Below are 24415 nucleotides of genomic sequence, written 5' to 3' on the forward strand. Positions count from 1 at the left end.
GGAAGGAAGATAGGAACTTGGTGAAATTACAATCACGAGGGAAGTGGTACTGAGCAAACTGATGGAACTGCGGGCTAACAAGTCCCCGGGTCCTGATGGACTTCATCCTAGAGTCTGAACAGAGGTGGCTAATGAGGTAGTAGATGCGTGCATGTTAATTTTTCAAATTTACTAGATTCGGGAAAGATTCCATCAGACTGGAAAGCAGCAAATATGACCCCTCTATTCAAGAAGTGGGGGAGGCAGAAATCTGTTAACTATAGGCCGGTTAACTTGACATCTGTTGTGGGGAAGGGGTTAGAATCGATCATTAAGCAAGTTATAGCTGGGCACTTAGAAAAACTCAAGGTAATTGGAAATAGTCAGCATGGTTTTGTGAAAGGGAAATCGTGTTTAACCAATTTATTGGCGTTCTTTGAAGGAGTAACGTGTACTGTGAATAAAGAGGAGCCAGTTGACGTACTGTACTTGGATTTCCAGAAGGCATTTGACAAGGTGCCACATAAAAGGTTATTGTGCATGGTATAGGGGGTAACATATTAGCATGGATAGAAGATTGGCTGGCTGGCAGAAAACAGAATGTGCATAAATGGGAACTTTTCTGAATGGCAGGATGTGACGAGTGGAATCCTGCAGGGGTCTGTGCTGGGGCCTCAACTTTTTACAATTTATATCAATGACTTAGATGTGAGGAGCGATGGCATGGTAGCTAAATTTACAGGTGACACAAAGATAGGTAGGAATGTATGTTGTGAAGAGGACATAAAGAGCTTGCAGAGTGATATAGCTGGGTTGTGTGAGTGAGCAAAAATCCGGCAGATGGAGTATAATGTGGGAAAATGTGAAGCTGTTCACTTTGGCAGGAAGAAAAAGTAGAGCATTACTTAAACTGAGAACGACTGCAGAATTCCTAGCTGTTCTGGTGCATGAGTCACAAAAGATTAGTAAAAAGGTATAGCGAGTAATAAAGAAATCTAATGTAATGCTCTCCTTTATTATGAGAGGAATTAAAAATAAAAATAAGGATGTTATGCTTCAGTTATACAGGGCATTGGTCAGATCACATCTCGAATACTGTGTGCAGTTTTGGTCTCCTTATTTAAGGAAGGATGTAAATGCATTGGAGGCGGTCCGGAGGAGGTCAATTAAATTGATACCTGGAATGAGCGGGTTGTCTTACGAGGAAAGGTTGGACAGACTGGGTTTGTTTTCACTGGAGTTTAGAAAAATGAGGAGAGACTTGATTGAAGTATATAAGGTCCTGATTGGATGTGGAAATGATGTTTCCTCTTGTGGGTGAGTCCAGAACTAGGGGGGCACTGTTTTAAAATTAGGGGTCACCCTTTTAGGGCAGAGGTGAGGAGAAATGTTTTCTCTCAGAGGGTTCTGTGACTTTGGAACTCTCTGCCTCAGAAGGTGGTGGAGGCGGGGTCATTGAATATTTTTAAGGCAGATGTAAATAGATTCTTGTTAGGCAAGGCAATCAAAGGTTATCGGGGGTAGATGGGAGTGTGGAACTCGAAACACAAACAGATCAGCCATGATCTTACTGAATGGTGGAGCAGGGTCGAGGGGCCAATTAGCCTACTTCTGCTCCTAATTCATATGTTTGTAGACTCTAGGGGCATTGGAACCAGTTCTGGGGCAGAAGGCACCTATGAAAAATGGACGGGATGCACCTGAACAGGACTGGGACCAATGTTCTTCACGATTGTGGTTGGGGAGGGTTTAAACTAAATTCGCAAGGGGATGGGCACCAGCATTTAGGTGTAAAAAAGACAAATAAGGTGCATAATGTGAGAGTGTTGGATAGTACTAGAGAAGGGAGTAGTTCCATATTAGATATGAGCAGACTGAGAAGGATTATGAGGAATGCAAAGGCAAGATTACCATGCTAGCAGAATGGGCAGACAAGTGACAGATTGAATTTAATACAGACAAGTGTGAGGTGATGCATTTTGGCAGACAGGATAGGATGAGGCAATATAGACTTAATGGCACAGTTCTAATGAGCTTGCACTGTTACACTCTTGTTGGAATACATTTAGTCTGTACCTGAAGCACGCTTTCACCTTTTCTTACCGTAACAGGGTTTAATTTTAAACAAACCATTTATTTTAGCTCCCCCTTAGTGAATCCTTGTTCACTAACTTCCAATTATAAAGTAAAGAAACTAGCCAAACAGGTTTTCTTAGGTTTAAAGAAAAAAGGTTGAACTTTGTTAAACTTAAACTCTAATTTGGTTAATGCCAATGGATACGCGACGTGCCCACGCTAGCATGGGTGATACACAGATACAGATAGAGACAGAAAAGAGCAGAAGAAATAAAGTGGAAACGTTTGAGGCAAAATCTGAAGATGGTTTTGGTTACTGTTCTTCAAGCTCGCTGTAAAGTCCTTGATTGTAGGTAGGTCTTCCTTTTCGTCGGGGCCCAGTATTCTTCTTAAACTTTGTTCGATGTAGGAGACTTTTCTTTCTTGAGGTTCATGTGTTCTCAGTGGGTCCAGAGGCTTGTGAGAAAGAAATTGTGAGAAAGGGATGGGAGCAGACAGGAAAGGTCTTCTCACTGCAGGAGCAAACACCCTTTTTTCAGTTCAAACTCTTTGTACAATTCAGAAAAACCCAGGTTGCCGTGCAGGTTAGTCATGTGACTAGCTGGTCTGCCCACGTCTGTTTGTGAATTCTCTTGTCTTAGCCGACCCTGAAATGTCTCTTCTTACACACAATATCTGGTGCTCAAAGCCTATTGTGGGTTAAATTGGAGCAGGGAATAGCCTCTTTGAACCTCCAAGCACTGTCTGTTAGTATGCAAAAATGTTTTTCCAACCAAGTGTCTGGTAATTTTTTTAACAAGTCCTTTCTTCACTCTAGTAACAGTTTAAAATCAATATTCATATGACAAAATTAATATGTCTCATTCTTAGCAGGTGGGGGCCTGCATGACAGCAGGAGCAGAAAGGGTACATGTGCATTGATCTTCGAAGGTGGCAGCACATATTGAGAGGGTGGTTGGCAAAGCATATGGGATCTTGGGCTTCATAAATAGAGGCATTGAGTACAAAAGCAGGGAAATAATGCTGAACCTTCATAAAGCTCTGGTTAGGCTCCAACTAGAGTATTGCATCCCGTTCTGGTCTTCACACTTTAGGAAGGATGTGAGGGTCCTTGAAAGGGTGCAGAGGAGATTTACCAGAATAGTTCCAGGGATGGGGGATTTTAGTTACAAGGTTAGGTTGGAGAAGCTGTGTTGTTCTCCCTGGAGCACAGGAGACCGAGAGAAGATTTAATAGAGGTGTAAGAGATTTTGACAGGCTTAGATAAGTTGGACAAGGAAAAACTGTTCCCATTATCTGCTGGTATAAGGAATAGGAGGACACATATTGAAGGTTTTGGGCAAGAGAGGCAGGGGAAATGTGAGGTAGAACATTTTTACACAGCGAGTGGTGATGACCTGGAACTCGCTGCCCAAGAGGGTGGTGGAAGCAGCAACAACCAATGATTTCAAAAAGAAATTGTTTGGGCACTTGAAGGAAATAAACTTGCAGGGCTATGGGAATTGAGTGGGGGAGTGGGAATGACTGGATTGCTCCACAGAGAGGTGACATGGACCCAATGGGTAAAATGACCTCCTTCTACGCCATAAATGACTCTCTGACAATGAAGAAACAAATGTATGTCTCGCTGCACCCATCCAGGAGAGCATTCCATCACCCTCCTGACTTGTGTCTTGTAGGTGATGGACAGGCTTTGAGAAGTCAGAAGTGAGTCTCTCACTCTCGAATATTCAGCCCCTGAGCTGCTTGAGTAGCCGTGGCATTTATGCAGCTGGTCCAGCTGAGTTTCTTGTTAATGGTGTCCCACATGCTATTGATGGTGGTGGAATTTAGCAATGGTAATGCCATTGAATTCCAATGTAAGGTGGTTAGTTTCTCTCTTGACAGATATGGACATTGCTTGGCACTTGTGTGGTACTAATTATCAGTCCAAGCTTGCATGTTGTCCAAGTTTTGTTGCATGCTGGCATGGACTGCTTCATTATCTGAGGAATTGCGAATGGACCCAAACACTATGCAGTGTTCAGTGAACAGCCCCACTTCTGCTAAGGAACTCCTAGAGCAATGTCCAGGGCCTGTGATGATTGATTTGCCCTGCTTTTGTGGACAGGACGTAACTGGGCAACTTTTCACATTGTCGGGTAAATGCCAATCTTGTAGCTGTGCTGGAACAGCTTTGCTGGAGATGCGGCTCGTTCTGGAGCACAGGTCTTCTGCAGTACAGCTGGAATGTTGTTTGGGCCTGTAGCCTTTGCTGTGCTAAGTGCACTCAACTGTTCAAAGGCCAATTAAGAATTAACCACGTTGGTACGAGACGGGAGTCAGGTATAGGCCATATTAGGAAAGAACAACAGGTTTCTGTCTCTAAAGGATGTTAGTGAACCAGTTGGTTTGGATGACAGTCTAACAGCCTCATGATTACTTTTACCAGCTATTTATTCCTGATTTAATTTGTTTTTATTTAAAATGTAATTTAAACTCACAAACTGTCATGGTAAGATTTAAACTCACATTCTTTGGATTATAGTCCAGGACTCTGGATTACTAGCCCAGCAACATAACCAGTACCCTGTCTTAGCCATACTCATCATTGTGTTGTCCATATTTAATCTCCAGCATCACTCTTATGATGCCTTTCTTGCCATGGATTACCCAATCTCCTGGGCCATTCTCTTGACTCCTTCGAAGCTTTTGATTTCTTTGTGCTTCTGTTGATCCTGCTCACTTCTTGTCTTCTGCATGTGCATGAGTTTCTCTTTCTGTCTGCTCCAATTGTCTTTGTAACAAACAGTGCTTCCTCTTTTTCTCAACTTCTCAGTAAAGAAGAAGTTGTGGGAACACTACTGGAAAGTGGGACTCCTTAATGCTGTAAAATCAGTTTTCAACTGTACGTCAAAGATAAAATTTTAGATTGGGAGAAAGGCTGAGAACACTTTAGCTGTTCTGTCAAGGAACTGCTGTGTGTCATGTTGTTATAACCTAATTAAGGATAATAAAATTCAAACCAGTATCCTGGCCAATACTTATTCTTCAATCAACATCACCAAAATAGATTGCGTGGTCACTATCACATTGCTGTTTATGGGATCTTGCTGTGCGCAAATTGGCTGCCGTGTTTCCTACCTTACAACAATGACTACACTTCAAAAGTACTTCATTGGCTATAAAGCACCTGAGGTGACCAGTGGCCATGAAAAGGGCTATATAATGCAAGTTTTTTAAAATTAGTTTATCTATGTGTCTTTTGCTATCCTCAGCACAGGAAAAATGAGTCTTTTTATTATTATTTTAAAAAAATAGGTATATTTGGATTTTTTACCATTGTGTTTTTTTTTGATAATTGTGTAATGATTTTCACCCTTCCCAACTTTAATTGCAGGGATATCTCATTTTTATGTGATGCCGTATATTCGAAATGTCCGGAGCAGTTGGTACCTGCTATATCAATAACCAGGGACAAGAGCGCTGTTCGGGCTCAGCTTGAAAAGCAACATGCCACAGTGAGTATATTATAGATATTGAGAGACTGAATGGTTTAGTGGCAAAGTTTGTTATGTTTTACTTCCAGTCAACAGTGTTTAAATATCTTGAGCACAATGCGGCACTGACGTGACTTCAGTTGAATTTTGGATTTCTCAAACAAAATTTCCTGATGTGAGAAACAAAATTTATTTTTGAGGCCATGTAATTGTAATACACTTTACTACATAAAAAAGGGCAGTCACCATCAGGACTCAATTAAAAGAGAGAATCTTCCCATCTTGAGCTCTTTGAAAGACCCCTTTAAAAAGAGGTTACTGGAATGTTGACTTGACGCCATCCTTGGAATCCTACTTACCAAGAGTTGTCACCTTACTCAAGAAAAGAAGGGTTTGCCAAAAATATTTTCATGGACATCATGCTGCTTTAAATGTAATCGTCAAGACCCCTATTTAAGAATGGAGAAGTCAGAAAAACTTCATTGCTTCTAGACAAATTCTCAAATATTAAAAAAATACTAAACATTCCCTGGTCTATGCTGAGTTAGCTAATCTCAGTTAAAGAATGATAGGTGTGCTGCAGCATTTGGCCTTAGTTCTTCAGTGCTAGGGAAATGAAAGTGCCCCAAGGTCCCTACTTCGAACCACTGTCAAGTGTGCATGTGTAGATGCCATATAATGGACTGCATTAGCATTTCTGAGTGATGCTCCCTGCAGTAAAATTCATTGTCAAACCCCAAACATAAATAATAGATGCTCGCAAGTATGAGAGAATGCCTGGTGCCCGTGAAAGCGTATCCCGGGAAGGAAACAATGAAGAGAGGAAGAAATTAAGAAAAATTAAGTAGCATTACTTTTTGAACAACCCAAAATGTAGTGATACATTTTTGGCCCCATACTTCAAAATAAGTAATCCTTTAACCGAGTACAAAATTGTTCTAATGAACAAAGATAAAATGTTGTCCACTCACTTTGATTTCCTTTAACTTATCATTCTACAAACCCCAAACTATTGACCTGCATATGTAGGTCAAATCCTTCTACTGTCTGGAATTTATTATATGCTGGTTTGCTCCTATTGATAATAGCCTTGTTTTCATCTGGTATTAGCAGCATTTTTACAGCCTTCAATTTACAAAGAATTCTGTGCCAGAGTTGTGACATATACTCCAAGCTGGTATGCAGCCAAACTCCTCCACAGGCACATCACTGACAGTTGGTGTCAAGGTTACAACTTTCCTTAATTCTTATGCTTTGGTTCATTCCAAACTGAAACTGTGGACATTGATCACAATGCCAAACAGTTGTTCATAGATATATAAAGCAAATGACCCATATCCAGTTTGTTTGAGCAAACAAATTAACTCCTTCTCCATGGCTAACTGACGGTTGTATGAGAGAATTGTGCAATTTTTCAAAGTGGCAGGATTGTAGAAAATTCCGAAAGAAAGACTTTGTGATGTTGCAAAACACTTTACAGCCAGCGAGGTACTTTTGAAGTGTAGTCACTGTTGTAAATGCAGCATAGTAAATATACAGCATTGTAAATAGAAAATGCAGCAGGCAATTTGGGCAAGGTCCCACAAGCAGTAATATGAGGAATATCAGATAATCTATTTTTTAGTCATGTTGGTTGACATAAATATTGGCCAGGATGCTGGGGAAAGCTCCCCTGCTCTTTTTTGCCATGCGATCCTTTACATTCACCTAAGAAGCCTCAGTTGCAAGTATGGGAAAGCATTTCCTTTTGTGAAGATAAAACTCTTTTGAAGCCATTATTACTACATTGTATTTCAGTGTTTTCTTCTTGAGCAGCTTCACTTTAAGGCAGTCTTTAAGGCAGAGAAACTGAAGTCTCAGTTGAGTGAGCAAGGTTCTATTCAGAAGCCATTATACCTCTGCAGTATCCAATGTACCAGCTGAACACAGCATCTGCCTAGATAATCATCAGTTACACCACTGGAATGTTGAAGTTGTTTTCAGGTGCCTGTATAGACTCAAGTTTCCTGGAATAAGGACTATTGTATTGTGTATGTTTCACCCTGCAAAAGAAGTATTTTGCTTATTAATTTTTTTAATGTTTTCACACAGGTTAAGAATCTTGCACAATAGGTTAAGAACTGATTCATCTGCAAATTATGTTCCAGCTTAAAATTTATTACAATTTTAGTAAATCTGGGCTGAATTTTGTGAGCATGCTGCAAATTGCGACAGCCGCTTTGATCTCGGCGGCCCGCTTGCGCTGATCCGCCGTCACTGAGACCCCATGATATTTCGTGCGGGGGCTCATTTTAATGGCGGGGTGGAGTGACTGCCCCCGATGATGTAGAGGGCACAGCCGCTCCGTCCCGGGCAACAGTGTCCGGCGCTACCACGCAGGTGCGGCACCATTTTTAAAGGGCTTCAGGCCCTTCACTTTCATCTAAATGTTTAAAGGGAACGAACGTTCAAAACTAAAGTTACACATGCAATAACGTTTTTACTCCCCTCATCCACACTCCCAAGGAAGAATCGAGTCATTAATTTCCCATTCCTCCCTCAAAAAACTTTTATGCAGATTCTGCCCTTTCCTCCCCGACCTTTATTAACTTAAAACCTTCACCCCTTCCCACCATCACCCCCCACCAATCAAAAGGGTATTCCTAGCTCTCTGCCCCCAATCCCCCGCCCTTAGAATTTCACTGCTCCCCCCTCCCACAAGTGTCACACCTCAGATGTCTGTGGACATCTGAAGGCATGGGAGTTCCAGCCGGTGGCTGGAATATTGGCATGGGATGGCCGTTGGGACCAGGTAGGTTTATTTACATGTTTTTCCGCTTGACGGTAAAATGTGGCAGGGCCTTCTTGGTGTTGGCGGTCGTGGCGGGCCTCTCCTGGCAGAATTTTCCGGGCCCCCCGCCATGACCCCTGACGTCGGAGGACTGGTAAAATTCAGCCCTCTAGCTGTGTCTAATGTCTGAGGGAGGGCCAAAACCATTTAATTCAAATATCTTGGGGATTTATTCAACTATGTATTTGGTTAGCAGCGTCACTCCACATCCCTTTCAGTGTCTCTATGAGGTTGGTGGAACTGAACCTAAGTAAGGCTGATTGATTGATGTCAGGCAAAAAGTTGTGAGGCAAGGATCTTACCGCAATATCATTGGCTTGAGGTATCCTTTTGTGTTGTTTGTGCTTTGTGATCTCCATGCACACATCAGAATAATTGTTGCTTTCCGCTCATAGTGCTGACACTGAAAGCCATTGTGCTGAACTTTAATGTGCAGGTGCATGTGGGTTTGGGAGCAGGTGAGGTGGTTAAAACCAGGGAAATTGAAAGCATGTCAGGAAGCTGGCTACAACCCTCCAACTTCCACATTTAACTGCAGCACATTAGGCTGCATGCGAGCAACGCCACTCTATGTAGCCAGGTGGTGAAAGATAGAACTGGAGCCTAGTCTTTACACACTTCTAAGCTTTTATTCACAGAGACACACATTACAAACCTGTATCTCCAAACCCAATCAATGCCGTTTCAGGCTGCTTCTATTTATAGGAACACAAGTGAATCCCCACATAATGCCCACCACCTGAAAGCAATTAAACACCCAATTATATAGAAACATAGAAAATAGGAGCAGGAGTAGGCCATTCAGCCCTTCCGTCCTGCTCCGCCATTCAAAAAAGATCATGGCTGATCGTCTAATTCAGTACCCTGTTCCCGCTTTTTCCCCATATCCCTTGATCCCTTTGGCATTAAGAAATACATTTATCTCCTTCTTGAATATATTTAATGATTTGGCCTCCACTGCCTTCTGCGGTAGAGAATTCCACAGGTTCACCACCCTCTGAGTGAAGAAATTTCTCCTCACCACAGTTCTAAATGGCATACCCAGTATCCTGAGACTGTGACCCCTGGTTCTGGACTCCCCAACCATCCAGGAATATCCTCCCTGCATCTAGCCTGTCTAGACCTGTTAGAATTTTATAGGTTTCTATGAGATTCCCTCTCATTCTTCTGAACACTAGTGAATATAGGCTTGTCGACCCAATCTCTCCTGATACATCAATCTTGACGTCCCAGGAATCAGCCTAGTAAATCTTCTTTGCACTCCCTCCCTGGCAAGAACATCCTCAGATAAGGAAACCAAAACTGCACACAATATTCCAGATGTTGTCTCATCAAGACCCTGTATAACTGCAGTGAGACATCCTTGCTCCTGTACTCAAATCCTCTTGCAATGAAGGCCACCAGACCATTCGCCTTCCTAATTGCTTGCTGCACTTGAATGCTTGCTTTCAGTGACTGGTGTACAAGGACACCCAGGTCTCGTTGCACCTCCCCCTTTCCTAATTTATCACCATTCAGATAATAATCTGCCTTTCTGTTTTTACAACCAATGTGGATAACCTCACATGGCAGATGCAGTATAATGTGGATAAATGTGAGGTTATCCACTTTGGAAGCAAAAACAGGAAGGCAGATTATTATCTGAACAGCTATAAACTGAGAGAGGGGAATATGCACCACTAATGCAGGTGCAACAGGCGGTAAAAAAGGCAAATGGTTTGTTGGCCTTCATAGTGAGAGAATTCGAGTACAGGAGCAGGGATGTCTTGCTGCAATTATACAGGGCCTTGGTGAGGCCATGCCTGGAATATTGTGTGCAGTTTTGGTCTCCTACGGGGTAGGATACGGGGTAAACCTTTCAGGACTGATATGAGGAGAAATTTCTTCACCCACAGAGTGGTGAGCCTGTGGAATTCGCTACCACAGAAAGCAGTTGAGGCCAAAACATTGTATATTTTCAAGAAGGAGTTAGATATAGCTCTTGGGGCGAAAGGGATCAAAGGATATGGGGGGAAAGTGGAACAGGTTACTGTTGGATGATCAGCCATGATCATAATGAATGGCGGAGCAGGCTCGAAGGGCCGAATGGCCTACTCCTGCTCCTATTTTCTATGTTTCATTGTTTATCCACATTATACTGCATCTGCCATGCATTTGCCAACTCACCCAACTTGTCCAAATCACATTGGAGCCTCTTTGCATCCTCCTCACAGCTCACTTCCACCCCCCAGCTTTGTGTTGTCTGCAAACTTGGAAATGTTACATTTAGTTCCCTCACCCAAGTGATTAATATATATTATGAATAGCTGGGGCCCAAGCACTGATCCCTGCGGTACCTCACTAGTCACTACTTGTCACCCAGAAAAAGACCTGTTTATTCCTACTCTCTGTTTCCTGTCTGTCAACCAATTCACAATCCATGTCAGTATATTATCCCCAGTCCCATGTGCTTTAATTTTGCACACTGACCTCTTATTTGGGACCTTATCAAAAGCTTTCTGAAAATCCAAATACACCACATCCACTGGTTCTCCCTTATCTATTCTACTAGTTAGATCCTCAAAAAACTCCAGTAGATTTGTTTAGTATGATTTCTCTTTCGTAAACCCATGCTGACTTTGCAAAATCCTGTTTATGCTTTCCAGGTGTTCTGCTATCTCATCCTTTATAATAGACTCTAGCATTTTACCCATTATTGACGTAAGACTCACTGGTCCGTAATTCCCTATTTTTTCACTCCCTCCTTTTTTAAATAGTGGGGTGACATTTGCCACCCTCCAATCTGTAGGAACTGCTCCAGAGTCTATAGAATTTTGGAAGATGACCACTAATGCATCCACTATTTCCATGGCCACTTCCTTTAGTATTCTGGGATGTAGATCATCAGGCCCTGGAGATCTGTCAGCCTTTAACCCCATTAATTTTCCTCGCACTATTTTTTTAATAATACTGATTTCCTTCAGTTCCTCCCTCTCATTAGATTCTTGATTCCTTAACATTTCTTGGAGGTTATTTGTGTCCTCCTTTGTGAATTTGTGTCCAATTAATATATAATTAACCATTAATTGGTCAATTACAGCGATATTAGCATGACTTTTGCAATTTAACTGAGTCCATGGGTTTCCTAGGCTTCTTGGAACTCGCCAGTGAAAGCAAGGTGAGTTTGAGTATGCAGGGGCAATTGAGGGAGATGAAGATGTGACAGAGAAATATGCCAATAAGTGCTGAAACTTCACAGCTGCTTTCTTTCCTGCTTGCGTGAAAAGCTTTGTTCACAGTACTTGTGCTGAGAGATTACCTTCACAACTTTGGAGATTACTTTGACACGTTTGGAGGTTACTTTGACAACTTTGAAGGTTTGCTTTATCACATTAACATGGGTCCTGCTTATACTATCATACTTTGTACCTCAAGGAAGAGCAGGATGACCAGTAGCAGCACCAGCAGGAGCAGCAACAGTCTATCTGCTGCTGCCCTGTCTCCACCATCTGCTTTTACTCATATGTGATATGTTAGTTACCAGGTGAAAACCCAACTATCAGCCATACTGGTTCCACTGAAGTGTGAGTATCTGAGCTAGTGCATGGTCTGCATGAGTCCTCTGATGGTGCACCCTCAGAGGTAAAGACCTGCCCTGTGGAGTCATTGTTTGTCCTCCTGTACCATCTCCTGTGGATGCTTGAAGGCCGTATGGGAGACTAAAGACATGAATTAGAATTGTCAAGATAAGGATGTTTTAAGTGAACATTATGCACATGACCATATTTCATAGGAACATAAGAAACAGGAGCAGGAGTAGGCCATATGGCCCGTTGAGCTTGCTGAGTTATTCAATAAGATCATGATTGATCTGACCTTGGCCTCAACTCCACTTTCCTGACTGTTGCCCATAACCCTTGACTTCCCCATTGTTCAAAAAATCTCAGCCTTGTATATATTCATGACACAGCCTCCACAGCTCTTTGGGGAGTAGAGAATTTCAAAGATTCATGACCCTCTGAGAGAAGAAATTCCTCCTTGTCTCCATCTTAAATGGGCAACCCCTTATTCTGAAACTATGCTCCCTAGTTCAAGATTCCCCCACGAGAGGAAACATCATCTCAGCATCTAACCTGTCAAGCCCCCTCGGAATCTTATATCTTTCAATAAGATCTTCTCTTGTTCTTCTAAACTCCAATGAGTATAGGCCCAACTTGCTCAATCTTTCCTCATTAGACAACCCCTTCATCCCAGGAATCAACCAAGTGAACCTTCTCTGAGCTGCCTCCGATGCAAGTATATCCCTGCTTAATTAAGGGGAGCAAAACTGTACTCGGGGCTGAATTTTACAATTGCGCCAGCGAAACAATGGCAGAGCTGCCGCGATCCTAAGCGCGGCAGCTCATTTAAATAGCCGAAGCGGGTTGCCCCCCCCCACCCACCCCCAATCACGTGGAGGGGGTGGGCTGTCTGTCCCCAGCAGTGGTGTCAGCTGCCTGTGCGCAGGCGCTGATGCCATTTTTAAAGGGTTTTGAACCGTACCATTAATTTTAAATATTTAAATCTAAAGTGAATGAAAAAAAATTAAATACATTTATTTCGCCCCTCTTCCACCCCCCAATAACAATTAAATTAATTACTTTCCCTCTCCCCCCACCAAAACACTTACCATGTCCACCTGATCTTCCCCCCCCTCCCTCACCAAGTGCATAATCTATAACCTAAAGCCGTTCCCACCATCCCCTACACCAATGATGTTACTTTGACCCCATTTCCCCCACTCCGGCACTGAGAAACGTCCATCCTCCTCCCTCCCCAAAAGTGTTCGGCCTCGTTTCCTCGGGTGGGAATCCGAAGGTGCGGGAGTGCCAACCAGCAGCAGGAAGATCGCAGCGGAATAGAAGGCAGCAGCATAAGTATGAATAATGCATTAATTTCCATTTATTTAAATATGTAAATGGGGGTCCCATCGTGAACAGCGGGGTACCATCATGAAGCTTTGCGCCGCTGGCAATATCGAGCCGGGCGCTCCCGGCATTGGGGTGCAGGCGGCCCTCTCCTGCAGGCATTTTCCAGCCCCTCCCGCCATGAAACCCAATGTCAGGGGGTCTGTAAAATCCAGCCCTAGGTATGGTCTCACCAACGCCCTGTACAGTTGTAGCAAGACTCCTTACTTTAATACTCCAGCCATTTGCAATAAAAGCCAACATTCCATTTGCCTTCCTAATTAATTGCAGTACCTGAAAGCTAACTTTTTGTATTTCATGTACAAGGATACCCATATTCCCCCCTACTGCAGCATTCTGTAGTCTCTCTCCATTTAAATAATATTTTGCTTTTCTATTCTTCCTATCAAAGTGGATATTTTCCCACATTATGCTCCATCTGCCAAATTTTTGCCCACTCACTTAACCTATCTATATCCCTTTGCAGACTCTTTGTGTCATCCGAAGAACAAGCTTTCCCACCTATCTTCTGCGTAGTCAGCAAATTTGGCTACAATATACGTGCTCTCTTCATCCAAGCCATTAATTTAGATTGCGAATAATTGAGGCCCCAGCACCTGGACAGCCCATTAGTTACAATTTGCCAACCTGAAAATGACCCATTTATCCTGACTCACTGGGCTGAATTCTATTTTTAAGACGCCAGTCCTGTTATTGGGACTAGAACCGGACGCTAGGCACAAAGGGCAGGAGTGGCCGTCTGCATGCGATTCAGCGACAGCTGGCCAATTAAGCCTAATGAACCTTAACACCTGACGAATTGCGTAGTCTGTGTCTAGCCTGGAGGTGGGGAATACGGTGTCAGATGCTGCCTCGGTAGGTGTTGGTGCCATTTTTAAAGGGCTGTCAGCCCCTGCATTGAACTCTGCACTGTGAAAGCCTGGGAGAGGAAGAGGTGATTGGAGAAACTGAAGAGATGGTTGAGTGGAGACCCCGGGTGGCCCCTAACTTCTCTGATGTTTCCCTCCAGGTGGATTTGCAGGTTGCAAGGGAGAGAAGGCACATTTTGTTTCTGAGGGATGGAAGGAGGGCACCTGGGAGCCAAGTCAAGCAGGCCTGGCTCCAGATTGCAGAGGAGGTCAGCAGCCGTGGCGTCTCACCATGAACATGGATTCAGTACTGCAAGTGGCTCCACAACCTCATCCAGGCTGCAAAGAGTACCTTTTAATCTCTTCATCCTCTTGGACCTTGCATCTGGCAAAGTAGGACAATGCGTGGGAGGAGCGGGATCGACCCCCCCCCAGATGTGGGAAAAGAGTTAGGGGATGCAAGATGACTGACATTGGTATGGCGAGGTGGCCCTGTAAGGAGGCTCTTGTTACAGCGCAATCTCGCGAGGTCCCTGGAAAGGGGACCCATGCAGGAGGCATCTGTATCCCTCCATCAGTGGTAGCTGGACTGCCAGCAGCCTTTGCATTGGGATTGATGTTGCTGGGGGACCAACAGCTCCTTTCCCTCTGTCTGCAGGAGAAGATAGCACACAATCAGAGACAGTGGGCCAAGATCAGTGGTGTGCTGCCCATTCTGCATGTCTTAACACTGATGGAGGAGGGGGGCATGGAACTGGCTGGACCTCAAGATGGCTGGAGCATTGCAGACAGGGAGGCAAGGTCGCCTTCCCAAGACAGTGAGTAAGGACACCATGGGGCACAAAGCTGCATCTGCAGTAATGGAACCATGCTGTTCATCAGGTATCCAGTGCCTGCTGGGGTCTGCAATGAAGGGGTGAGTGCTATGGCAGGAGGGGAGGCCTTTCACCCTTACATGTCACTGTTTTCTCATGCAGGTCAATCGGTGCCAAATCAGACAGCCTCCAAGTCCGTGGGGGAGCCTGCCACCTCTGAGGTGGAGGAAAGAGACTCGGAAGGTCCATCGGCACCTCATATTCCTGCACCCTCCACCAGTACAGATACTCACATCTCAGTGGGTTTGCACTTGAGTTTTGATCTGGGCACACAACCTGGTGAGCACAGCACACACGGACCCGAGCAACTGTCAGAGGCTGTGACAGCCCAGGCCTCTTGACAGTCGGAAGACTGCGGGAGGTCCGGCCCATGCTGAGCCCCAGGCTCATGACATGCCTCTGGATTTGGCAGCATCATAGGAAATGCTGCATCTGCAATGAGAGATCCGGCAATATCTGGCAGAGATGCCAGAGGCAATCGCTGGAATTTTACCGGCATTAAACGTGTCTCTTCGGAGGCGTCCAGATGGTAAAATGAAGCGCGATGACGTCGGGCCGTGTCCCCGGCGTCATTACGCGCAGACGCCATTTTACCAACGTCGGAAGTCGGGTGTGAGCGAGTCTGCACTCTCCGCCCGAATACAAGTAATTGAAAGGTAATTGAGGTCGTTTACAAAGCAATTGACTACAATTTTACGTCTGAGGTCTGATTTAACGTCTGTAAATCGGCTCGTGGGGCGTGTCGGCCAGCCGGCAGCTACATAAGGGTGGCAGGCATTGATTCAGGAGGGAGTTGGAAGTACAATTTTCAGTTTTACTCTGAAATAATTCTAATGCTATTTGTATAACCTGACAAGGTGTGTGACTTGCAACTAGTGCTAAAGGATTCATCTGAGTGTTCTGCACTGCTGATGGGGACCCATCAAATTTGATTTATGTGGTGAAAGGAACGGGATCTTGTGAGCCAGTCCTAACTTCTGGAAGCTAATATAGGGACAGGTGGGGATGTGGTAGGAATATGGGATTAGTGTAGGATTAGTATAAATGGGTGGTTGATGGTCGGCACAGACTCGGTGGGCCGAAGGGCCTGTTTCAGTGCTGTATCACTAAACTAAACTAAACTAATACCTGTGGTCAGAGCATCTGGTGAGTAGTACAGCAATGGGAATTGTTCAATGTGGAGGTGGACCATCAGATGAGGAGGACCTTTCCCCTATGAGGGACAGAAGGACAAATGTGCAGGAGAACGTGCAACAAGCTGATCCAGTGGACCATAGTGATGTGGGAGGGAGAGGAGGTGGCAGAGTCGCCCGTTAGCGAACACATGTCAGGATATGTGCCTACCCACGAGGAGGGGCATACCGGCCGCATCTGAGCTACCTGCAGCCGTCAGATCGCCAGTGCAGAAGAAGACTGCGGCTGTCACGGGAGACTGTCAATCTCTTTGTGAGATGTTGGCAGTGGATATTTCCTCAAACTGTATCGGTGGCCATCCAATGCCGGTCGCTCTAAAGGTTACAATATCTCTTAACCTCTATGCGTCTGGCTCATTCCAAGCCTCAGCAGCAGACTTGTGTGGAGTCTCACAAGCAGCAGCGCACCACTGCATCAAGGTTGTGACTGATGCATTGTTCCAACGTGGTAACCAATTCATCATGTTCAAGGCGGACAACACTTGTGAGGCTGAGAGAGCCAGAGGCTTCAGCACTATATCTGGGTTTCCAATTGAACATGGCGTGATTGACTGTACTCATATGGCCTTCAGAGCCCCAGCAGGTCAGTTGGGGGCATTAATTAACCGCAAGGGGTACCATTCAAAGAACCTTCAGTTCGTCTGTGATCATCGTCAGAGAATCATGCAGGTGTGTGCACGTTACCCTGGGATTTGTCATGATGCCTTCATTCTCCGAAACTCCCACATACCTGCACTTTTCAGTCCTCCTGACAGAATGGAGGGATGGATACTTGGCGACAGGGATTATCCTCTGAAGACATGGCTCATGACACCAGTGAGGAATCCAAGGGGTCATGCGGAGGAACGATAGAATGAGAGCCATGCGGCCACCACAGTGACCATTGAACAAACTATAGGCCTGCTTAAGATGAGGTTCAGGTGTCTTGACGGCTCAGGTGCAGCACTGCAGTACGCACCTTCAAGGGTTGCAAGAATAATTGTCTGCTGTGCCTTGCATAACCTGGTGACTGAAAATGGAGAGGCACTGGAGAAGGATCAGTGTCAGCGCGATGTGTCATCAGATGACGATGATGTTTCTGATGATGAAGCTGGACACCACTGACTTGATGGTCATGGAGAGGAAGCTGAATTTAATTTGGATCTAATTGCTCGATAGACAAGGGTGTCTTTAAGAGGCAGACGTTTCCATTGAGAGTCTGTAAATTTTCGCACAAATGGGATTACCGTATGACAAGACTAATTGTGAGGCTCTGAAAGGGCAAATTCACTCACCTTCACAGGGAGAGAGAATGCAACGATGCAATCCTTCACATCATGAGGAACGCCACCCAGGTGTGAGACCTCACGTGTTGAACTACTTTTGTTGAGCAACGATGTTGGAATTGACTTCAGGAAAGCCATGAGAAAATCTCAGAGAACCCGATTTTATTATGATATTTTATAACACATTCAAATAAAAAACCTTTCAATTCACCCTGTGAACCATTAGTGATGTCAAAGTGATTTCTTAAATCTTTTCCGAGTGCTCTTTCGGGTGCATGATCCCTCGCCACCAGACAGACCAGAGGCAGGTGACTGAACTGTTTGCTGCCCTGCTTGTGATGACTTTGGCGGACGTCCTCTGCTTGCTCGTGGCCGTGAGGGCCCCGGCATCTCAGGGTTCTCCTGAGAAATCTCATGAGTACCCTGTAACACCCTGGGATTTCGCTGATCACATGTCCCTGGCAGAGGGAGCAAGGAGCTGGAGGATGCTTCAGAGGCGCCCTGAGAGGAGCTCCCATATGCGAACTGCTGCCTCTGTGCCCTCGTGAGGCTTGGACGATCAGAGCGATAAGCGGCCTTGACCTGCTCTCTGATGCTCTGGTCCAGGGAGGCCACAATCGATCTGATGTCACGAAGTGCATCCAGAACTGTCCCTTCCACTGCAGCCGCCAATCTGCCAATGGGGGAAGCCAGATGTTCAATTGCCTGAGAGTGAGCAGAAATCATACTCTGGATGGATGTAGCCAGAGTTTGATTAATTGCACGCATTGTCTCAGGCAGCTCCGCCGGGTTTTCAAGGACCGCTTGCTGCACCTACAACATCTCCCGCCAAATGGATGTTCTCAAAGGCATGCCATCAGCTTGCTGCTCTGCACTGGCCTGGCCTCCCACACTCCTCCGACTGTGTGAGGCATCGGCCGATTCTGCCTCCGGTGGCTGGCCTGGCACCTGTGCTGTGCTGACACCTGGATGTGAAATCGAATCCACGGACACGCAAATCCCAACCGAGGTGTCTGTATCTGCGCTGGTGCTTGGTGCATCGCGAGGATGTGACGGTGCGCCCTCTGAGGCGCCCTCCTCAACCTCAGAGGTGGATGGTAGTACAAATGAGACGCTTCCTGTTCCATGCAGTCGGTCACCTGCTGGGAAAAATCATATTGATCAGTTTGATCAGAAAGCCAGAGTGGAGAACATGTATTTGAGTCCATTATGGTCACATCAGTGTGATGGGACTTTCGAGGGCCTAATTATGTTCATTAGTAACTCATAACAACATTGGCCCATCAACCTCCCCCACCCTGCCCCCTCCCCCCTGAAATGCACTAATACACCACTTTCTGGATCACTCACGATCATGGCCATGTCCAACGGCCTTGCCATCTGCTATGGCTCATCCTCCTTCCTCCCCTGCTATCATCAATGCTTCCTCCTCCATTCTACCGAGGAATGCTGGACAGGCCAAGCCACCACCTGTCCGGGACCCCTCTCGGGCGTTGTGTGCCCTCTTTTCCTAATGAAAGAAAAAAATTAGGTCAAACATTTGTGTGCGCATTTCACGCAATCACCTAAATGGGTTGATGTGTATTTTAACTGCTGTGCCATTGCTGAACGTGCCCTCATCAATCCCTCCTTAACGTTCATCTCACATACGCCCATCTTGCATCCCAATGCAAGGAGGCAGCCAGGCAATGATCACACAGGGGTTGCACATTGCATCATGAATACAAATACACCCTCCCTTGACAAAATAACGAGTAAATTAATGAGGAATGCCCCTTACCCAGGCAGAGCGAAGCAGGTCATTGAGGCGCTTGAGGCACTGTATTCATGTGCGCCGAACGACGCCACGGCTGCTGACCTCCTCCGCGACCTCCAGCCAGGCTCTCTTTGTCACTGTCGACGGTCGTCTTCTACCATCTGGGTTGAAGAGGATATCACGCCTCTCCTCAACCACCTGAAAGAGAACCTGTAGTGAATCATCCGAAAAACAGGGGGCTGAGCAAGTGCTTCTCCCCTCCATGATTTCCTCCACCTGTGTTTAAATCTCTAACTCCTTCTGCACTAACAGAACTGTAGCCTCTCAGTGAACCACAACTACTACTGCTGATTTTTAAACAATGAATGAGTACCTGGTCAATTTCATTGAGGTAAACATTTTTCGAGGGTTTACGTCAGACATTCCCGGATGTGGCTCCGCCCCCAATGATGTATATCTTCCTTCCCGCACGAGCCGATTCTGGTCTCAGTTATGCTGCAGGGCCGCTAATTGGCTGCCCTGCGCGTGATGCCGGTGGATAGGAGACGCAGCGCAGGAATGGAGGCCGCATCCGTTTGAGTTCCACCCGTGCCGGAGATTGCGGTAAAATTCCGGCCCATGTGTGCCCAAGCACGGATGCTGGAGGAGTCCATCCAGGCCTTAAGCTTGACGTTGTTTTTGGCTGGTGTACGAGTTGCGTCCTCCCGTTGAGAGATTGGCAACTCTAATGGAGAGACACATCAAGCAGAGCACTCAGTGTCGACAGGACATTTGTGCAGACCTGCAAACCCTTGTCTTGACCATGAGCACAAGGCAGCAGTGACAAGGCAAGGTGGGGGGGACAGGGTCCTGGAGTCACCCCCAGGTCCTCTGCACCCACAGCTCAGGAGGGAGGCAGAAGTCTGCCTTGCTATGGAGGATGTGTGACTGCCTCCTGCAGCTGGGGATTCCTCTCAGGGTGCTCTTGGTTCAGTTAGCTGCTCCTCTGCCCCTCTGCCAGTGTCACCAGATGCTCCTTCATCTCTACCACCAGAGGGTGGTACTGGTTCTGTGCAGGAGGCCCTCAGCATGCCAGGGCTCTCCAGGTCTAAGGCAACCGGAGGACGACTGGCCAAGGTCATCCCTCGCTAAGAGGCAGAAAAGTCAGCAGCTTGCCTCCACCTTAGCTGACTGCGCAGGGGGAGCACCTCTTAGGAGTTCACGTAAGAGATTAAAGAAGTGCACATAGAATGATGGAGTTAGATTTATTGCGGGTGAGTGTGTTTATCACATGCCAAGGGCAGGTTGTATTGTGAAAGTTAATAAATCATTTCTGTTAAGCATAGACTCCCCCCCTTTCTTTTCTGTCAAGCCTTTGGCCCCTTCACTGCAACCCAGCCTCTATGAAGGAAGGAAGCAGACAACGTGGCTACATAATGGATGGTCTTTATTCATCAAGCTACAACTGGCAGTAAGGATCAAAGGAAATGAGGATGTATAAGGGAATCATGAGCCTCCCTTGCACGTACCTCACGGCCACTCTCCTGTTGCTCTGGGGTCCTTCATCTGGCCTGTCTTGCCCTTCTTCCCCCTCGTCATCCTCATTGTCCGAGGAGGCAGCCCGCTCCTCGCTTTTCTCATTGCTCATCGGCTTCCCCATCTGCAGGGCCAGGATGTACATTGCACAGAAGACCACAACAATATGTGAGACCCTTTACAGGACACACTGAAGGGCTCCATCTGACCAATCTAGGCATCTAAATCTCATCTTCAGCAAACCAATGGCCTGCTCAATGGGAGCTTGCATTGTCCTTTGGCAGGTGTTGTATCTCTCCTTTGCTTCTGTGTGTAGGTTCCTCATAGGCATGAGTAGCCATGTCCTCATTAGGTAGCCCTTGTCTCCAAGGATCCATTCCTAAAGGTGGGAGGAAGTGTGGAAATGTTTTGGCACCTGGGACTAGCTCAAAATGTGGACATCATGACAACTTCCTGGGAAGCATGCACAGAGAGATCCCACACATGTCCCCTGTGGCTCCCTGGAATGATCTGATGGTGTAGAAGTTCACCACCACAATGACCTTAAGGGCCACTGGCATCAGACTCCCACCAAGTCTCCTGGAGCACAGCTCATCCTGTATCATGGCTCAGTAGTCTGTAACAGCCTCCCTGGAGAGGCGGAATCTTTTTTGGCACTGCCTCTTGGACATCTGCAGGTAGTTGAGCCTTGACCTGTAGACCCTCTCCGGAGGGTGCCTTCTTCTACACGGGGCCGCTCCCTCTCTCTCCTCTGTGCCCTTCTCCAGCGTCTGGAGGCCTCTGCTGGCCCTACTGGTGTTGACCATACTGCTGTTGACCCTCCTGTGGTCTCAAGTCATTGCGGTGCCTCTGCAGGTGCCTATACCTCCCTCCCACTCTGCTGCACCTCAGCTTCAATGTGGTCTCTGAAGCCTGGATGATTGAGGCGCATAATAGATGCCCTCTCCCTGAAAGTAAGTGCTTCCCTGCCAGCGGGCCCCCCATTGATGCCCTCACTTGGGAGCCTTGCCTTGCCTTGCCTTGCCCAGGTGTTACTTGCCTATTGTCCCCCTTGCAATGGCACGCTCCCCCCACCCCACCCTGCAGCTCAAACAACCTTCCCTTCACTCCTCACGATATGCACACAGTCCTCCCTTTGTCACCCTACCAGCCTCTCAATGGTTGCCCTCCCAATGGCCTCCCCGAGCACGCAGCCATGCTCTCTCACCTCATATAAGGAGGCAAGCTGCTGAAGCCCTTTGATTCCCATGCATCATTTGAAAAATCCAATCTCGACCATAAAATCATTTCCAATTGGCCTCTAAAGTAGCTTTATGCAATGTCATGCTTCTCCCTCAGAGTCACCCTCAATAAATTCTCTCCATCCATCAGTTCAACACATGCCATTACTCTAAGTCATGGGACTCTTCATTCCCTTCTTGCTGGAGAAGACAGCATAGAACACCTGTTGCCGTCAGACCTCCGCCCTCCATTTTTGCTGACATGGACAAAATTGGGTTGGGACGTCACAAGGTTGGACTTCCTGTCCGACATGTCCCCTCATGCCTCCGTTTCTGTCCCCTTCATTCCCTTAAAATTCAGCTCTCTGTTTTCTATTAGTTAACCAATCCTCTATTCATGCTAAAATATTATCCCCAACACCATGGGCTCTTATCTCATGCAGTAAGCTTATATGTGGCACCTTATTCAATGCATTTTGGACATCTAAATACACTACAGTAGGGTGGCACAGTGGTTAGCACTGCAGCCTCACAGCTCCAGCGACCCGGGTTCGGTTCTGGGTACTGCCTGTGTGGAGTTTGCAAGTTCTCCCTGTGACCGCGTGGGTTTCCGCTGGGTGCTCCGGTTTCCTCCCACAGCCAAAGACTTGCAGGTTGATAGGTAAATTGGCCATTGTAAATTGCCCCTAGTGTAGGTAGGTGGTAGGAGAATGGTGGGGATGTGGTAGGGAATATGGGATTAATGTGCGATTAGTATAAATGGGTGTTTGTTGGTCGGCACAGACTCGGTGGGCCAAAGGGCCTGTTTCAATGCTGTATCTCTCTATGACTCTACAGCTATTGGTTCCCCTTTATCTACCCTGATCTTTACATCCAGTCGGCATGAATTAATATTGTTTGCTATGTGGCTGATGATATTTAATTCTGTCACCAGCTGAAAACCCCATCGCCCATCTCTGACAGCTAAGCATGCTGAGAGTCCATTGATGCCCATTGCCTCCTGCTCTGCAGCTCTCAGTTGAAAGATGGCTGGAGGGCCACCTCTGTATTTCTGCCTCTTCTTTGTGTTCTATGCTGTCTTCTCCAGCAAGAAGGGAATGAAGAGTCCCATGACTTAGAGTAATGGCATGTGTTGAACTGATGGATGGAGAGAATTTGTTGAGGGTGACTCTGAGGGAGAAGCATGACATTGCATAAAGACTAGGGTGAGTATCAGTGGTGGATGGACAGATGGGGATGTGAGAATGTGCATAGATAGAGAGGCATGGGATACCTGCGAGGTAAATTGGTATGAGGAGAGATGTGCTATAGACATGAGAAGGCAGAGTGAGGGTATTTGGGTGCTGCACACATAAGGATGCAGGTTAATGTGCTACGGTACTCACCTTTTTTACCCTGCTTAGGTCATTAATCTGCTTTTGACATTGAATGCTGACCTCATGGGAAACCTCCACCCATGCCCCCTTGGTTTCGCTGGCAGGTTTCTTCCTCCCATCAGTGGGGAAAAGTATCTCTCTGTGGGCCCTTACAGCCCCCAGCATCACATCCAGGGAGGTGTTACTAAAGTGAGGCAAAGCCTTTGAAAGTGTGCACTCCATTCCGTCAATTCATTCTGCTTCCAACTTCAAAATCCATTAAATTTATATTTGAAGTGCCCTTTTAAATACTGGAATTGAAATCAACTTATGTGGGTTGCCTTCGCGCTCACTCAAATGAATTGGTCGGGAAACCCAGAAATACAATGATAATGTAGAGTTTAGGCTAAAATGCCACTCACAGATATGCTGCACTTACTTCTGGGTTTCCTGCCGCTACCAGAACCCCCTGCTCCCAGTGTATTGGGAACTTAAAATCCAGTCCATTATTTCTCTCAACAGAAGGAATTGGATGTGCCTGAGAGCCTGATACCAGATGAGTACCACATAGTGAAGAATAAGGGAGTCCTGGGATTGGAATACTATGATGAGTGAGTAGCCCTCCAATATATTAGATCTTTGTCATGAAGTGCTGCTTTTAGCTTAGAAGTGAATTTTTTTTCATGTCTTGCATAACTTGATAGACTGAGAAGTCTGAGATCACCAGCTTTGATTGTCTATGAATATGATTGGTTAGTTGAAAATCTGTGACAGCAACTTTACATGACGCTTTCTCCTATTTTCCCTAGCCTGTTTTTTTAAAAAAGTACTTGACTTCTGCCTAACACCTTTTCACAATGACATGCCTGAAATTGGTATGCCTTGTGGCGTATCATTAGGTATCAACTAACCACCTACACTTCATGGTACAGCATATTGAAGCTACAATTTACTGTGTCACTCTGATAATATGAACTAAAAAATTAACAATAGTTTATAGGGAGTGTGATTTGAATAAAGACTATAACACTGTAGGCATGATTCTGTAATCTACCTTCCTTGTAAGTGCACCTCCTTC

The 24415-nt window shown here is 45.9% G+C and overlaps 1 protein-coding gene across 9 annotated transcripts in view; it reads left to right on the forward strand.

Moving 5' to 3' along the window:
* Window positions 1–24415, forward strand: part of axdnd1 (axonemal dynein light chain domain containing 1) — a 344655-nt gene that overhangs the window by 69262 nt on the left and 250978 nt on the right. For 8 of the 9 annotated variants that reach the window (XM_068037450.1, XM_068037454.1, XM_068037449.1 and 5 more), the window contains exons 6-7: window positions 5435–5555; window positions 23860–23948. In XM_068037450.1, the coding sequence (XP_067893551.1) occupies window positions 5435–5555; window positions 23860–23948 (210 nt within the window). The remainder of the gene's footprint in view (window positions 1–5434; window positions 5556–23859; window positions 23949–24415) is intronic. The other variant, XM_068037451.1, reaches the window with a different exon arrangement.

The sequence above is a fragment of the Heterodontus francisci genome, chromosome 8, assembly GCF_036365525.1.
Source record: "Heterodontus francisci isolate sHetFra1 chromosome 8, sHetFra1.hap1, whole genome shotgun sequence".
NCBI classification, from domain to species: Eukaryota; Metazoa; Chordata; class Chondrichthyes; order Heterodontiformes; family Heterodontidae; genus Heterodontus; species Heterodontus francisci.